This window comes from Xyrauchen texanus, chromosome 32 (assembly GCF_025860055.1).
Source record: "Xyrauchen texanus isolate HMW12.3.18 chromosome 32, RBS_HiC_50CHRs, whole genome shotgun sequence".
Classification (NCBI taxonomy): Eukaryota; Metazoa; Chordata; class Actinopteri; order Cypriniformes; family Catostomidae; genus Xyrauchen; species Xyrauchen texanus.
In genome coordinates this window covers 29,946,731-29,963,375 of record NC_068307.1, presented here as the reverse complement: position 1 = coordinate 29,963,375, position 16,645 = coordinate 29,946,731, and the positions used below count along the sequence as shown (strand labels likewise).

Genomic DNA, 16,645 nt, shown 5'->3' with positions numbered 1-16,645 from the left:
ACATTGTCTCTCTCTGTAAACTGTTCTTTGGTGAAGTAGTGGTATATATAAACCGTTTGCGTCTCCTTGTGTTTGTTTGTTCAGGTGTACAGCTCTGGACGTGGAACCCATTTACACATTCAGGGCCCACAGGTACGTGTCGGGTTTGGGTGTCATTAATCATGTTCTGACTAGGGCTGGGTGATATGAAAAAATTCACAATATATTTGTGTTGATTTTGCTGGTGATGTACAATTAAGCAACATAGTTTTTTTGGGGGGGGGTTTATTCTATCGATCTAATTTGTAATGCCCAATTCCCAATGCGCTCCATATCCCCGTGGTGGTGTAGTAACTCGTCTCAATCCGGGTGGAGGAGGACGAATATCAGTTGCCTCCACGTCTGAGACCGCCAACCCACGCATCTTAACATGTGGCTTGTTGAGTGTGTTACCGTGGAGACGCAGCTCGTGTGGAGGCTTCCCGCTATTCTCCACGGCATCCACGCACAACTCATCACACGCCCCACCGAGAACCACATTATAGTGACCACGAGGAGGTTACCCCATGTGACTCTACCCTCCCTAGCAACCGGGCCAATTTTGTTAGCAGCAAAAATCAACTACTAAAGTTTTTCTCCATGAATGGATCTCTTGTGTGTTTGTGTGAGCAGGAAGCACAGACATTTCAGAATAAGAGTCCCGGTGTATTGTGGGCTTGTTTGTAGTTAGAATTATCATGTTGCGACACCAAATCTATCTGGGATTTCATTCAATTTGGACTCTTTTCACCTTTGTGTCTGTGCCCTTCACCGTAAGGAAAGACTCATTCACGTTCAATAAATTGATTTAACAAAACTATCAGCCAAATAATCGGTTATCAGCCTTTTCCACCACTTCGTTATTCTTATTGGGTTTTGGGTAAACCTACTATCGGTCGACCTATAATTTGTTCATTAATCTGGTTACGTAAAGACTGTCATTAGTTTTTCAATCCTTTAATCAGTTCAAACTGTCCGTTTCAGTGAATCTAATTAAGCAATAGCTTAATATGAGTCCCCATGTAACATTTTTAATGTATGATTTCACAATTGCTGTTTATTACCATGTATTGATGTATTTGATATACATTATAAGTGAAAATAAATCTAGAAAATAAATAAATGTATACAATTATAAATATGTTATATAAAATGGATCAGAAATATATAAAAATCAATTAAAAGACATGATTTACTTTTAAGTAGATTTAGCATTTTGAAACTTTGCTAAAAGTGTATGGTTCTGGTTGAAAAGGAAAAAAAACCTTTTTAAATAATTTTAAAGCAAATGCATAAATATTGAATATCAGCAAAAGGCTGAAAACTATTTGTACAAAATATATTTTAGCTATATCGTCCAGACCTATTCATGATCTGTTAGCAGGAATAATTAAGCTGCTATCCCATATTTGACAGTAACATATGTTTTATATTTGAGGCGGTGAAGGACACAGTTGTAAATCTGGTGTTCAGATGTGTGAGATCGGATGTTATTGTGCTGTTCTCGACTATAGGGGTCCGGTTCTGTGTGTGGTGATGAGTTCTAATGGAGATCAGTGTTTCAGTGGTGGTTTGGATGGAACCATTCAGAGCTGGAACACTCCAAACCCAAACATCGACCCCTACGACTCGTATGGTACGTCCCTGTTCAGGTTGTGCTACTTAATGAGTTATGAGTTAGCTTGATGTTATATCTGCCACTATTAAATGTATTTAAGGGACACGTGTTTTTAGAGTCAATTTAAAACTTGAGATAATAGTCAGACAATATATTCTGAGATTAAATATTATGAGATAATTCATGATTCATTATTTGATCTATTAACCTAAAAATGTCTCTGTGTATTAGAGCCGTCTGTGCTGCGGGGGGCGCTGTGCGGTCACACAGACGCTGTGTGGGGATTGGTCTACAGCTCGGCTCATCACAGGCTCCTCTCATGCTCAGCTGATGGCACAGTGAGACTGTGGAACGCTGCTGATACGGCGCCTGCCACGGCTGTCTTCAACGAGAATAAAGGTACGAGTTTACAAGTGTTCTTGCATTCATAAATGGGATCTTAGACATTTTAAAGTCCACTTAATATGGTCTCATTCGTTTATCGGTCTCTTTTATGCAGAAATGGGCATCCCGTCGTCTGTGGATCTTGTGTGCAGTGATCCCGCTCACATGGTGACTGCGTTCAGTAACGGTAGGATGGGAATCTTCAACATGGAGACCCGACAGCTGGTTCAGGAGCTCGAGTCGCAGGCAACAGGCAAACCTGGTACGATTGAAGGCTTCTATTACAGAGCACCACCCTGTTGGGCACTCAACATGTTCTGATTGGCTGTGATGCAGTGAGAACAGACATGTGATGATGCTGGAAACTTGGTGTTTGGTTAGAACACCGTTTCATTTGGATGAAATTTCAAATGACTATTTTCAGTCAGAAGACTGAATTAAACAAATGAAAAAGTGTGGTACTTTGAATCAGAATTTGAATTTGACAATCTTATCTTAAAATGTTGTTTAACACCCAACAGTGTTAATATCATATTCTATATATAAATATTCACCAAATTAAGCTTTATGTTGCCTATATATTCACCAGATGAAGGGTTTTGGCCAAAGAGGAACAAGGAGAAATAAAAAACTATCGACGACTGTCTGTTTTGATTTTTGCCAATAACCGATAGTTCAAAAAGTAATTATTGGCACGTATTAATCAATAAAACTGATATATCATATAGTTATATTCATCTATAGAGAAACGCTTAAAAAACTATCGGCAGCTATCGGTGTTGATTTTTGCAGATGACCAATAATTCCAAAATAAACTATCGACAGCGATTAATCAACAAAACCGATATATCGGTCAACCTCTGGTATGCAGTAAGCGTTATATTCATCTATAGAGATACGCTTAAAAAAAGCGATCGGCAACTAAGTTAAAAAAATATATTATTGGCACGGAGTAATCAATGAAACCGATATATCGGTCAACCTCTGTGAAGCAGTAAACATTATGTTCATCTATAGAGAAACACTCCATGATAAAATTGACTACCAGATTCATCTATCAGATTCATCTGTGTTTTATTCTATGATGGTGACAGGGCGTGACATGGAGCTCAAGCGGCAGTCGCCCTCTAGCGGCGATATACGGCTCTAGTAGCCGTATAGCGTAATAACTGAATGCATTTGTGATTAATCGACAATCCATAAGCTTAATCAATCAAATTATTAATGGTGAATAATTAATCATTTATTATTTTTCAACATTTAGGGATTTTCTCATACCTTTTATTTACGAGTACGAGTAGCGATACTTGTTTTTCATTCTGAACTCCATATCAACAGTTTATTTCAATTTTAGCATCAAAATGGTGTTTAAATAAATTTATTAAAACTTTAATCAAATGAAAGTATACAATTAATTAATTTTATCAAATGAAGTGATTTTATACAGAACATCACAGCAATCCCAAATACAACATTGGAGTTATATTTTGTCAAACAAAGTGCTGCATAACAGACCATTACAGGTGTGAGATATTAGTATAATGCAAATACTATTGATTTATTATTAGTAGTAGTAGAATAACAGTGAATACTACATAACTATACAGTAGTGATTATTTCTGTCATACTTCTTTCATTTAAAATGGGCTTTTATTTTTGGCTGAGCTTTTATTTTGAAGTGTTTCTGTGTTGTTTTGACTAAGGAGCTCTGATGTAATGACGGCAGCTTCCCAATCTTAAATATATAGTCTGTATGTGCTGTGCGCTACATAGTGAATTAGCGCTCTGCCTGCTCTCATCTGCTACAAACAGAGCATGCGATGCTCATAATTGTGTTTTCCATGTATGAATCAAGGATCTCTGAAAGGTATGAACACTTTGTGTTTTAATGTCAGAGAAAGCCGGCTCAACTTTCACAAGCACTCACATTTAAAAACTATATATTTATCACTTTAAATCGCAGTTTTGCTTTAAAATAATCTCACTAGGACATAACTGGATTTTAATTTGTGTGCTGAATGTTTATGTAATGACATTCGTATGTCAGATGTATCAATGTTTGGTATCGGAGCCGATTCTGATATCGTATTGAGACATTCCTATTAACATCCCTAGTAAAAACTCCATCCTTTCTGACCTTTGACCTTGAGTGTTGTTTTGGCCCACAGATGTGCCGTGTCAGATCAATAAAGTTCTCAGTCACCCGACGCTGCCGATAACCATCACGGCACAGGAAGACCGCCACATACGATTCTTCGACAATAACACAGGTGACGGAAATGAGTTGCTTACAGAAGTCTTGAGTTCAAAGTTGACCGTTCACACTTTGATACAAAATTATTCTGATTATTGTTTTATTGATGTATGTTGACATCTCTTGTTAGGCAAGTTGGTTCACTCTATGGTCGCTCATCTGGACGCTGTGACCTGTCTTGCGGTGGATCCAAACGGACTCTATTTGATGTCTGGTAGTAAGTATTCAACCACAGGTCATGCTGGATAAATGTTATCTAATTTTATATATATATATATATATAATAGATATTATTATTATTATTATTATTATTATTATTAATATATATAATTTCATGTTCTATTTGTTTCATTGTTTTGTTTTGGGAAAAAAATAGGGATGCACCGATGTATCAGTTGCCGATATTTATCTGCCAATTAATGACCTATTTAAAACCAGATCAGTAATGAGCATGAGCATGCAGATATGGAAAACTGATTATAATTAATTAGTAACACACTGTAAAAACTCTGAACTCAAATGCACAATCCAGAAATAATAATAGCCATAATATCTAGAAGGGTTTGCACTCCTAAGAACATGTCGTGTTTCATTATTATTTTGTCTCGGTCGAATGTTAATGTGGAAAAACGTGCATGAAGGTTGTGAAAACTTTCCTTTGATGAGGGAAACAATCAAACAATTTGAAACCAGCTGACATGGACTTCTGAGACATTGGTATAATTGATTGAAATAAGATTAAAATGGCAACAATGCCTCGCACATTCACTACACATTAAAGGATGCGTTTAAACTGCAAAAACAATTGTTTTTTAACAGTAGCTTTTGTACCTCATTTTTTAAGCTTTCCTTAGTAAAACTCGGTTGACAAAATAAGTAGGGCTGTCAATCATTTCAAATGTATTATGTGCTGTGCCGATTAATTAATCACAATTAATTACATATAAATATTTGAAGAGAAAGCCCCTCAAATAACAATAATTCAGTATTTAATGGTTGAATAATTATAAATAGTTATATTTAAATCATTATAAACTAAATGTGAGTATGTATGTACTGTACGTATAATAAATATATATATACAGGTGTATGTGTATATATATATATATAATAAAAATAATAATACAGATAATTAAAATGCATTTAATTATTTTGGCACACAAGTGAAGCATTAATAAAGAACATGAGTCTATCATTGTCCCACAGTTCACAGCAAACCTTTTTGCAATTGACTTCATCAATCATTCTGAGATTTATTATAAGCGCTTGTTTAAGGACGTGTAAATGTACACTTGCATCAGACGGACAATTTTGGAGCGTCTCGGTTGTGTTGCATCATAAACATTGTTTTAGGCCGCTGGGTCATGTTAAGCGTTGTTTGAAATGTAGAAAAACACGTCTTGAGATCCCTGCGTTCAGATTTGCGCTCCACACTGTGCTTGAACGCAAGAACGTGTCGTCATCTTGTGCTGTCTAGCTGCGCGTTGTCTATACAGTGAGTTTCACTTACTGCCCCCTGGAGGGGACATGATTAATTGCGTTATTTTTTAACACATTTTTTATATAATCAATCGCACCAATCGACTGCCCGAAAAATAAGGTAAGTGGCAAAATATCGGTCTTGGCCAAACATTTTCACATTGTGCATCCTTAATAAAAATGTGTATTTAGAGGGACATTTCAGCAAATTCTGCATTTTAATCTTCATTATGAAATAAGCTCATGAGAATGAATCATGACTGATCTGTTGACAGTCCTATATGTAAATCCTCCATATTTCAGCTTGCCTCGCAGATCCCAGATCAACGGCACGTGTAATGTTCACTTTTCTCTCTCAGGTCACGATTGTTCCGTGCGTTTGTGGAACATGGAGAGCAAAACCTGCATCCAGGAGTTCACGGCTCACAGGAAGAAGTTCGACGAGTCCATTAACGACGTGGCGTTTCACCCCACCAAGTGCTACATCGGAAGCGCGGGGGCCGACGCCCTCGCCAAAGTTTTCGTATGACCTTTGACCTCTGACCAAAACTGCTTGAATGGACTGCTTTAAAGCCCTCTTTCCCCCCTGTAAACACCTGACTTTTTCCGACGCCTCATCCGGGCGGGCCTGGGTACATGCGGGCAAGAAAACTGATACCCCACCAGAGGGGAGTTTCTGCCCCAGTCAGTCGTGGGGTTTGGATGGTGGTTTCTGCCCCTTTTAGAGGTGATAAAGGGGATCTTTCAGGTTCCTTAATCAAACAAGACCCCAAAACATCCCGTAAAAATCTCTCCACCTGAACATGGCCCACTCCTTTTCTCCTCACAGGAAGTTGGGCGCTTCCCACTCTTCTGTCATTTTCGTTAAGTTGTTTTTGTTTTGATTTTCTCCTGACATGTGAGTGAGTGTGTATTTGAGGTGTGCAGTTACTCTCCGCAGTTCTTGCCTCTCCGAATGTCCGTCTTAAGTTTTCTCCTTTTTAACGATGTGCCTTTTGCTTCATACAGTCTTGCGAACAGTTCAACGCTTTATTCAAAGAGGGAACTGAAACCTAGAGTAGTATCTTTGATGTTTTAAAGTTACCAAATGCATCAAATTATTGTGGATTTTTCCAACAAATCTGTTCGGAGCCGTTAGTGATTTTAATCCCGAATGTAAAAGTTCAGTCGAGTTTCTCACGGGGTTTATTTCACGTGACACTGGATCTCAATATCCTGTGTGTTTTCCTTTAGTTTCGAGTGCCCAACATCTCTGAAATTCACTGCGAATATAAAATCTTAATCTGTGTTTTTGTCTTGTTTTACTGTAAAAATATCGAAACACTTTCGGACTTGTTTTCTGAGAATACATCTTGAATTAAGCCATTTTATTCCATATTGGCAAAACGTTTTTTTGTGTTTCATGCATCAACTAGATTTGATGTTATTATGCTTTAAGTAACTGTATCTTGTTTTAAAATACTTTTACTGGAAAACAGGTTAAATAAATGCAGTGTAGACTCTTTTCTGACAAACAACGTTACAAAGAAATCTGTCGGAAATGAACCAGATTCAATTTTAAAAACTTGTCCAGGTCATATTTCAGCCCAAAATCAAAAGAAAAGAAAATTCAAAGTTTTAATTATGCATAAAGCAAAATGAAAGGCAGTACAACGAATACCACTATTATGGATAAATATACAAAAAAAACTAAATTGGATATAAAAATATAAAATCTGCATTTCAGTAATGAGAATGTGAGGGTAAAAATGATGTCATCATGAAACAAATCTTAAAGGTACCAAAATAAATTCAATTCTATTAAGAATAGTTAAAACGGCAGATAATAAATTCATTATTTTACAGGGTTTGTGAGATTAAACCTACAACACTCCAAAACCGTTTAACGTCAATTAGGTTTGGATTTATTGGCGACGTGAAGCGTTACATGAGATTCGTAATATAAAGCTTGTTTTAGCTGTTCAAGCTTAAAACTCTTATTTGTTTAATCCAATAAATATGTGCGTTTACACTCATCATGCCACAGTTAGAGTGCCTCGCCTGTTTTTCGCTGTTTTGTTTGTTTTAATACAGATTTTGTAACTGATCTCTGTTGTATAACGCCAACATTGTTCTTTTAGAGACGAGATTATCTCCCATAAACGCTTTAATGAGATCCGTTTATTAGAGTTAAACCATATTCCAAAATATTTCTTTTCAGACAAAGTAAATGTGTTTTGTACTTGAGGTACACTGATTCAAAATTCAATATTTGTCTGATGTTTAACCAGATATTTATTTTTGCATCTTTTTTTTATTTACCCGTAAATCCAAACGGATTCCTAGAATTTCAGCGTTAAAGTCGAGGAAAGGATGACCGGCACGTTCAGTTACAATTATTTTGACATTAATATGGTGTGCGCGTACATCCGGTTCCTGCTTTACAGATCTGACCTTCTCTATCTTCATCAGTGGTGGTTTATGGATTAGATTTAGCTCATTTAAATATATATTTTATATGTAATTGTTAGAACAGACACTAGTCGTCTTTATCGTATGATTGGTGATTGCAGATAGATCGTAACCCAAGTTTCATGCAGGTCGAGGTTTTCATTATGTTCAATTCTTCTCGTTTTATTTGAATTTGTGATTACTTGCGTGCGTGTTTTTAACTGCTAGAATAAAGATTTTCTGCTCTTTTGGGGAATTGTTTTGCCTTTAATTGATGACATAAGCACTACAATACAATTGGGGTGTTTGTGCGATTCCTTCAGGTCTGTAAATCTCAACGTACGGAAATGACGGCCGTTTGCTACTTTACCAAAAGTTGTTAAAGGAGTAGTTCAACTAAAAGTGAATCCCGTCGTCATTTACTTCCCTTATATTGTTCCAATCGTGTATGACTTTTTTTTTTCTCTCGAATGAAGCGCAGCAAGAGGTTTTAGCATGTTCGCACTGCGAGTCGAATCTGCTACGTTTATTATATTTGAGTGTTTTTGTCCTTTTTGAAGCTTAGCATTTAGCATCAGCATCAACTACTATTGAACAAACGAAGGAAAGCCAAAGGGACAAAAACGACATGAGGTCGAGTACATGACAACCATTTTTATTTTTGGCTGAACTGTGCCTTTAAATTTGAGGCACGTTTGATTTTAAACTCGTGGTTCGGGACGTTAACGGGGAACCGTGTGAATGGGCGCTTATCCGTGTTTCCGTACTAGCTAAATATATTTTCTGATTTCGTTCATTTTGGTGCATATTAATTTTAGATATAAAGAGAACTCAATATGTATAGTTTTAAAGTATTGATCAATCTATTTATGAACAGATTACGGTGTATATTAACCAATATTTGTGATAGTTGTGCGGGAGTGTTGTTAGCGCCACCTGCTGGTCAGAGATGGGAACTGTATAACTGACGCGGCAACTGAAGATATTCAAGTGCTATTGAACTCTGCATTATTAATGTGATTGACGGACAGAGATTTGATTCTTTGGTGACTGATAGATCGACGCGCTTCAATAAACCCACAAATATCGGATATAGATGACTCTTAAACGTCTGTTTTGTCCCTTATATCAACATTGGTTCTGCTGTCAAGGTGGGAAAAATACTGCTCGTATGGGAATTTGCGTCGGGAATGCCATTCGTGGATCTTGACCTAGACGCTTCTTGCATGCGGTCACTGCGGATTGGACCGATTGGATTATGATGTCATAATGGGAATTTTGTGATCTGGATATAGTCCAGAGTCCGCCTGTATAAAACTGTCGCTGAACTTTTAACCTTTTGTTTGTACAGAGAGTGTCTGGAAAGATTGTGTTCATAAATGCTATATTCCTCTTGTACATATTTTATTATTGATATTACAGTTTATTCTTTATTTCTTGTTGTATTCTTTTTTTTTTCTCAGATGGATCAATATAATACAATAATAAAAGAATATGTTTTATTTCATGTGGTTTCGGTGTTAGTCATTTTATCTGTTTCTTTGTTCTTTTTCAGCAGGAAAATAACCCAAATTTAACCAGAATGAATCTATTTAATAGTGTAGTGGATCTGTGCAACCACTAGATGGAGACACTGAAAGTCCTTGCGGGTCAGTGCTGGTAAATGCTGAAGTACATCTGAGCACAGCAGTCAGTGCAGTGTTAATCCAGAACCATATTTAAAATGTTTTCATCTAAATCTCCTAAACCGAGACTGTCTTTGGCATGAACAGAGATTTGTGTATTTTCTTTTCTCCATTCAAGTGGATAGCAGCTGCACTGGCATGACTGGAATTAAAAAGTAGTGGAAAGAGACATTTGTTTGTAAATCAGACTACAATAGTCGTGTGTTTGAGGTTGAGCGCAGTGCTCAAATTGAGGTGGGCCTGGGGGGGGGCCCGGACCTCTATAAAATTTAAGGGACCCCTTAAAAGGCCAAAAAAACTTAACGTGGGGGCTCCCCTGGTGTTTCAACAAAACTGGAATATTATAAACGGAGAACTGGAATTATACTAATATTATTACGTTGACAACGCGAAACAGTTTTCATAATGAAAATGTAAAACCCATAAATGCACCTCGTTTCTGAAGGAATGTACAGACAGCGAGTGAGTGACACTGTCAGAGCGGATCCTCGTTTTCACCTCACAGTAATGACACAATTCAAACACGGGTCGAGCGATGGTTTGGCGTTATTTCACAGTACGCCTCCTTACGAAAATCGAGAGTTCACTGCAAATTTGCCACTGATAATTTTCTCATGCATATGAGCTTTGTGGCTTAAATTGTCCATTGTTGCCAAAGGCTTCACCACTACCGGCGAATACATTTGCGGCGATCAGAAGCTCATTTGCGCGTGCATATAACGAGTGGCAAATTTGCAGCATGTTTAGATATTTTGTAAGGACGCCTTTCATGTCACCACATTCAATTTAGACTGCAAGCTCACAGCTTTGGTAAAATATCATTTCTTTAGATGTTGTGTTTGCTGTTAAAAATCCCTTAAAAAGAGAACTGTGTATCAATGCAGCTACTCTCTTTAAAACAGCAACTTCTGCCATTAAATACACAAGTCTGAAAACTGTGTGGGACATACAGCTTTGTTTGAGGTGCAGTTTACTCAATACCATTAACTTTTGATTTAATTTTGAGTTGGTTCAACAAACCACACCAACTTTGTCAAATCTACTGACTAGTACCAAAGTCTCTCTTGGGAGGCTCTAGCCCAGATATTTTTAAAGGGGGGCTGGACTTCCACTCATTGATTTTGACTTTTATAATGACAATGACACGGGTCTTCCTTTCACCATCGAGTCATTGATTTCCCTTTCAAAGTGAAAGTTTCCTGCCAGTCTTTTACCCCACATTCAATACATACGGTTGGTTGCGGCCTAATCCTACAGCGAAATCAAACCACCATTGGAAAGTGTATTTTTATTATAATATGCAGGAAATATCTCAAGACCTGAAAGCAGAAGACATTTGTCCATAGACCCGAGCCTCGTTGTCATTCTCATTAAAAATCAAAGATGGCATTGGCATGAATAAGGGCTAGAGTGGGCACACTGCATGTAGGGAGGTGTGACATTCGTTTATTCATTGTGTAATGAATAAACAACAAAAAAGGGCAACAAAAGTCTTTTTAAATTGTTAAATAGTTCATACTTCTAACATACTGTTGCAAACAGTCCTCCACTCGGACTCTATTGACCAGTACCAGTGTATATATGGATATATTCTACTTAAGATGATGTAACCTAATTTAAAGGGTTAGTTCACCCAAATTTTGTCCCATAATTTACTCGCCCTCAAGCCATCCTAGGTGTATATGACTTTCTTCTTTCAGCCAAACACAATCAGAGTTATATTATAACACCTAGGATGGCTTGAGGGTGAGAAAATTATGGGATCATTTTAATTTTTGGGTGAACTGTCCCTTTAAGTCTCCGAGCCCTCTTTATTTGTTTCTTGCTTAGAGCAGATTAGATAGATTACATAATAAGTACACTGTATCAAATGGTTATTACATTTAAAGTACTTGCATTTAATTACATTTTTAGTTACACTGTTAACTTTACCCCTTACCCCAAAACCTTACCCTCACCCTAACCCTACCCGTAGGCCTACCTCAAGCTCAGTAGCAGAACAACATGTAGTTACACAGTAAACACAAAGTCTGGTGTGTATTTAATGTAAGTACATAGTAGTTAAAGCCACCTAATATAAAGTGACGCTGTATCAAACTGAAGGACATGTTGATTTGTGCAGGGAATATTTAATAGTTTATCGTGAATGAAGAGACAGATTTCCTGTTTTCATCATTACTGGTTCTGTATGTTTCCATTAAAGGAAAATAAAACGGTGTGAAATATTTCCTGTGTTATTATTATCATTATCATATTCTGTGTGTGTCTCTCCACCCTCAAATATTAAATCATGAGTCCAGGTGCCTGAAAGGTCGTCGATCTGTCATGTGATGTAATGAGAGCAGTGACTGGCGAATGCATCCTGTTCCTGACGGCAAAAATACAATATCGTCATCCATAACAAATCACATCATCATGGAATGAAAATGGCGCTTATGTTCTCTAAATATGTCATTGCTATATTAAACCCCATGTTTTACTAAACATGTTTTTCCATGCTCATTCATTGATTTGTGTTTTCTTGTGCGTTATTTAAGGTTTGCAAAGTCACGTGTTTGTGAGCGTACTCTGTTTATTCATGGCTGTTTTTCACCCCAATGTCGTCCGTGATACTGGGAGACTGAGAGACTGGTTACTTCTTTCCTTGATTTAACCAGTTATGTATGGGAAATGCATATGTATATGCAAACACAAAAATAATATGCAACACCTTCTTTCATTTTCTGCAAGTTATCAGCAATTTTTCAGGACTGTTGGACAAATTGCATCAGTAAAGTATTTTTATGATCTCGTTTCAAATGCACATCAACACAAATGTGTCCTTGTTAATAGTGATGTACACCGTTTGTTTAAAAATCATACAATAGTTCACATTAACGTCCATCATTTACAAAAATGTATTTTTAAGCTGATTGCTTGACATTTTGTAAAGAAAGTGGAACGTCCGTATGTCACTCATGATCTACAGTCTGATGTACACGGACTCATCAATGAAAAACTCCTCTTTGTTGACAGGGTCAACACGATGATTCCCCACTCCTGAATCTGGGCTAGGGGCGGGGTTTCGCGGCTCCTGTCCCGGCTGATACTTTTTCTCTTTCTTTTGTAACCGGAGCTCGTTGTTTTCCGCACCGTCCTCTCTGAGGCGTTGCCGTGGGGCGCCGGCCGACGCTGCGTCTGGCTTCCCCTTGATCTTTTTGAAGCGTTTCAGTTTGACGGTGTCTTTGCCGTCACCGCCACAGGACAACAGGATGCTCACGTCTTTGCGGAACTTGGAGCTGAGGCCAAAATATATGAGCGGGTTGTAGAAGCTTGCGGATTTGGCAAAGAGTCGCGTGAAGATGCTGGTGAGATTCGGCACGTGGAAACCCCACGCGGACCACATGGACGCCACAGCGTACGGAGACCAGGCGAGAATGAAAGCCGTGCAGATCACAACCGAAACCTGAGACATAAATAGAACCAAAGCACAAGTTAAAGATTGCTAAAGTTAATAATACACAATGAGTAGGTGTGTCGAGTCAAACTCACAATTGTGACGTCCCGCTCAATTTTCCTCTGTCTGTCCGTCAGGTCGCCCTCTGCAGACATGGCATTACCTCGTTTCACCGTGTTTATAATCGATATATATGAGAACAACATGATCATCACTGGGATGAAGAAGCAGAAGATCAGGATGGAGATGATGTAGGACTTGTGGATGGTGGAATAATTGGCTTTCATCCAGTCGATCTCACAGGTGCCGTATCCCCGATCTGTCCAACAGAGAAAACTGAATTATCTTTATGATGAGGTCCAGAAAATGGAATTGAGAGACAGACTTTAGGAAGGAAATAAGGGTCTAATAACCAAATGCCCTACAAATGACCCGGGGGAATCCCAAAAAAACCTGTCACAAACATGTCCAGGTCATATTTCACCCCAAAATCAAAAGAAAAGATATGAAATGATAGTTTGGATGATTATGACATGATGCAACATATCGTAGTGGTCCTAAAATACGCCTCATTTTATAAAACACTACTTTTTTACGTAATCTTTTCATTAAGAGTAAAATGTGACTTGAACGTGTTTTCGTGCGATTCCCCCGGCTACATGTGACTCGAATGATGTCATAATGACCTGTGTAACTGCCCCAGCCGAGGATGGGTGTGCCGGACCAGAATATCGCTCCGATCCAGATGAAAATAACACACATCACCACTGTGGTGTTGCTAATACAGTGTGCTGTAAACATAATCCTCATATCAGTACAGAGATTCATGAAGATACTGCGTCATTTTCTGTAAAATGTGATGATATTAATCTGTAATTGAAGTGTCGTTGCCTTTATTCGGGTGACATCCTTTGATGTATCTGGTGATGCTGATGACGGTCAGTGTGTTGATGCTGCCGAGACCAAAAACCAGCGTAAAGAAACCATCAATCTGAGAGAGAAAAACCCCATTTAGTCAAATAAAACAGAACAGCTGCTAAAAACAATTAATGGCAAAAATGAGTGTTAGATTGTACATGTACTCTTTAGACTACAACACTATTTATTCCTATTTGTTTATTCCTAAAATCAGAATCAATGTTGTAGATTAAATGACTTTAATAAATTAAATGGACCAAATTCAGGATATTAAATGATTTTGGTAGAGGCACATTAAAGAAACAGATCAACATTTAAGTTTTTTTACTAAATATCCCAACATACTTTCACAGTAAAAAGGACTTTAATATTGATCTCTCACCCACACCTCTCATATCACTTCTGATGACGGATTAAACCACTGGAGTCATATGGATTACTTTTATGCTGCATTTATGTGCTTTTTGGAGCTTCAAAGTTCTGGTCACCATTCACTTGCATTGTATGGACCTACAGAGCTGAAATATTCCTCTAAAAATCTTCATTTGAGTTCTGCAGAAGAAAGTAAGTCACACACATCTGGGATGGCATGAGGGTGAATAAATGATGAGAGAATTAACAGTTTTGGGTGAACTGTACCTTTAAGTGCATTTTAAAACAGACACATTGTAAGTTCATAAATCATAAGGAATTTAACAATTCTGGTTCCGATACAACGTAACAATCGCACGAGAAATCAACATGTTGCTTCCGAAAGTTCATGTACCCTGAAATCGACTCAATTCTGCCGAATTAATGGTCACTTTTCCTGATAGCGTGTCGGCATATTTTGAGACACTGGTTCTAGTCTCATGGGAAACAGGAAACAGTCACGCTCACATAATCATGATGAGCTCAATTCATAGGTTCCATTATTACTCCATTGATGGTGCGGTTTAGCGTTGGGTTTTGGGTAAGGGGGTACGAATAGAACGACCCTTCCAACTTTGGTCACTGGAGGCAGTGATTGAAAATCCATTAAAAAGCCCAAAAATCTTTTGAAATGGAAAAATTATTATTTTACTTTGAAAAAGTCTTTGAAACATTTGAAGCTGTTTTCCACCATCGGGCCAAACGGTTCTGATGATGGGGAGTAAGGAGCACGGTTCGATACGGTACGATTACAAACCGTTCCCTGCCCGGATTTCTCAACACGGCTACTTTACCCCAATCAGGACAGACAACCGTTCGTGACCCCATATAGTGAGCTATATATGGGTCAAATATATCGGTCTACATGAGCTATATAGGTCACATGTGTTACATGAGGACTTCAGTGTCTATATAGAAATGTAAACATCTGGAATTATTCACTAGAGTAAATATTATAGCACAACGGAGCTCTTGCTGGATGTGCCATATTGTACCTGGCACGTCCACACTGATGAGATGATGTATCCGTTATCCTTGAACACATTGAAGATCTCGAGGATTCCTCTGGAATATCCGAATACAGAGATGCTGGCGTCGGATACGGCGAGATTCAGCGTCAGATAATCGGTGGGCTGGAGAGAAGACCTCTGCTTAAACAGGACGAAGATCACAACGCTGTTTCCAAACCACGACAACCAACCTGTGAAATCACACACAGACGACGTTCCTTTATATACTGTTCTCCACACATTCATATAGATGTTTACTCTCTAACCCATGTATTATCTGCATTAAGCATTCACTCCAAAAGCAGCTTGATTCAGTTAGCAGTGGATCCACATGTTTACATTGATCTTTACTATCTGAATATTACTGTGTCATTTAAACACAAAGACACTGAGGAGAAATAACCGTTGAAACCCAACAACGTGTCAGTGTAACTCAAATAAATCTCTTTTATTTCTTTACGTACAAATTAGTGAAACTGAATGTCGGCATGCTAAATACAGATTACATATTAGCAAACTATAGTTTTGGTGAGTCTTTAGTACATCTACTTCCTAATTATTTCAACAATTGATTACAGACCGATTGTTTCACTTTTAATTGATTATATCACAATTACAGTGGTTCAGACGTTTACATACACTAAGTTAACTGTGCCTTTGTGCAGCTTGGAAAATTCCAGAAAATGATGTCAAGCTTTTAGTCAATTAGCTTCTGATAGGAGGTGTACTGAACTGGAGGTGTACCTGTGGGTGTATTTTAAGGCCTACCTTCAAACTCAGTGCCTCTTTGCTTGACATCATGGGAATATTTTAAAGAAATCAGACAAGACCTCGGGAAAAAAAAAATCTTGGACCTGCACAAGTCTGGTTCATCCTTGTGAGCAATTTCCAAATGCCTGAATGTGCCACGTTCATCTGCACAAACAATAGTACGCCAGTATAAACACCATGTGACCACACAGTCATCACACCGCTCAGGAAGGAGACGCATTCTGTCTCCTA

At 37.9% G+C, this 16,645-nt stretch overlaps 2 protein-coding genes across 2 annotated transcripts in view; one reads left to right on the top strand and one right to left on the bottom strand.

Moving 5' to 3' along the window:
- The window catches only part of LOC127625792 (striatin-like), a 64,389-nt gene extending 54,721 nt beyond the window's left edge, over window positions 1-9,668 (top strand). Inside the window, 7 exon segments of the mRNA XM_052101145.1 lie at window positions 85-132; window positions 1,533-1,654; window positions 1,868-2,035; window positions 2,136-2,282; window positions 4,189-4,290; window positions 4,405-4,491; window positions 6,113-9,668. Coding sequence (XP_051957105.1) covers window positions 85-132; window positions 1,533-1,654; window positions 1,868-2,035; window positions 2,136-2,282; window positions 4,189-4,290; window positions 4,405-4,491; window positions 6,113-6,282 — 844 coding nt within the window. The 3' untranslated portion in view covers window positions 6,283-9,668.
- Window positions 9,669-11,639: 1,971 nt separating this feature from the next.
- Window positions 11,640-16,645, bottom strand: part of LOC127626252 (opsin-5-like) — a 7,789-nt gene continuing 2,783 nt past the window's right edge. Inside the window, exons 3-7 of the mRNA XM_052101916.1 lie at window positions 15,629-15,834; window positions 14,196-14,295; window positions 13,991-14,095; window positions 13,400-13,623; window positions 11,640-13,313 (exon numbers count right to left, since the gene is read on the bottom strand). Coding sequence (XP_051957876.1) covers window positions 12,831-13,313; window positions 13,400-13,623; window positions 13,991-14,095; window positions 14,196-14,295; window positions 15,629-15,834 — 1,118 coding nt within the window. The 3' untranslated portion in view covers window positions 11,640-12,830. The remainder of the gene's footprint in view (window positions 13,314-13,399; window positions 13,624-13,990; window positions 14,096-14,195; window positions 14,296-15,628; window positions 15,835-16,645) is intronic.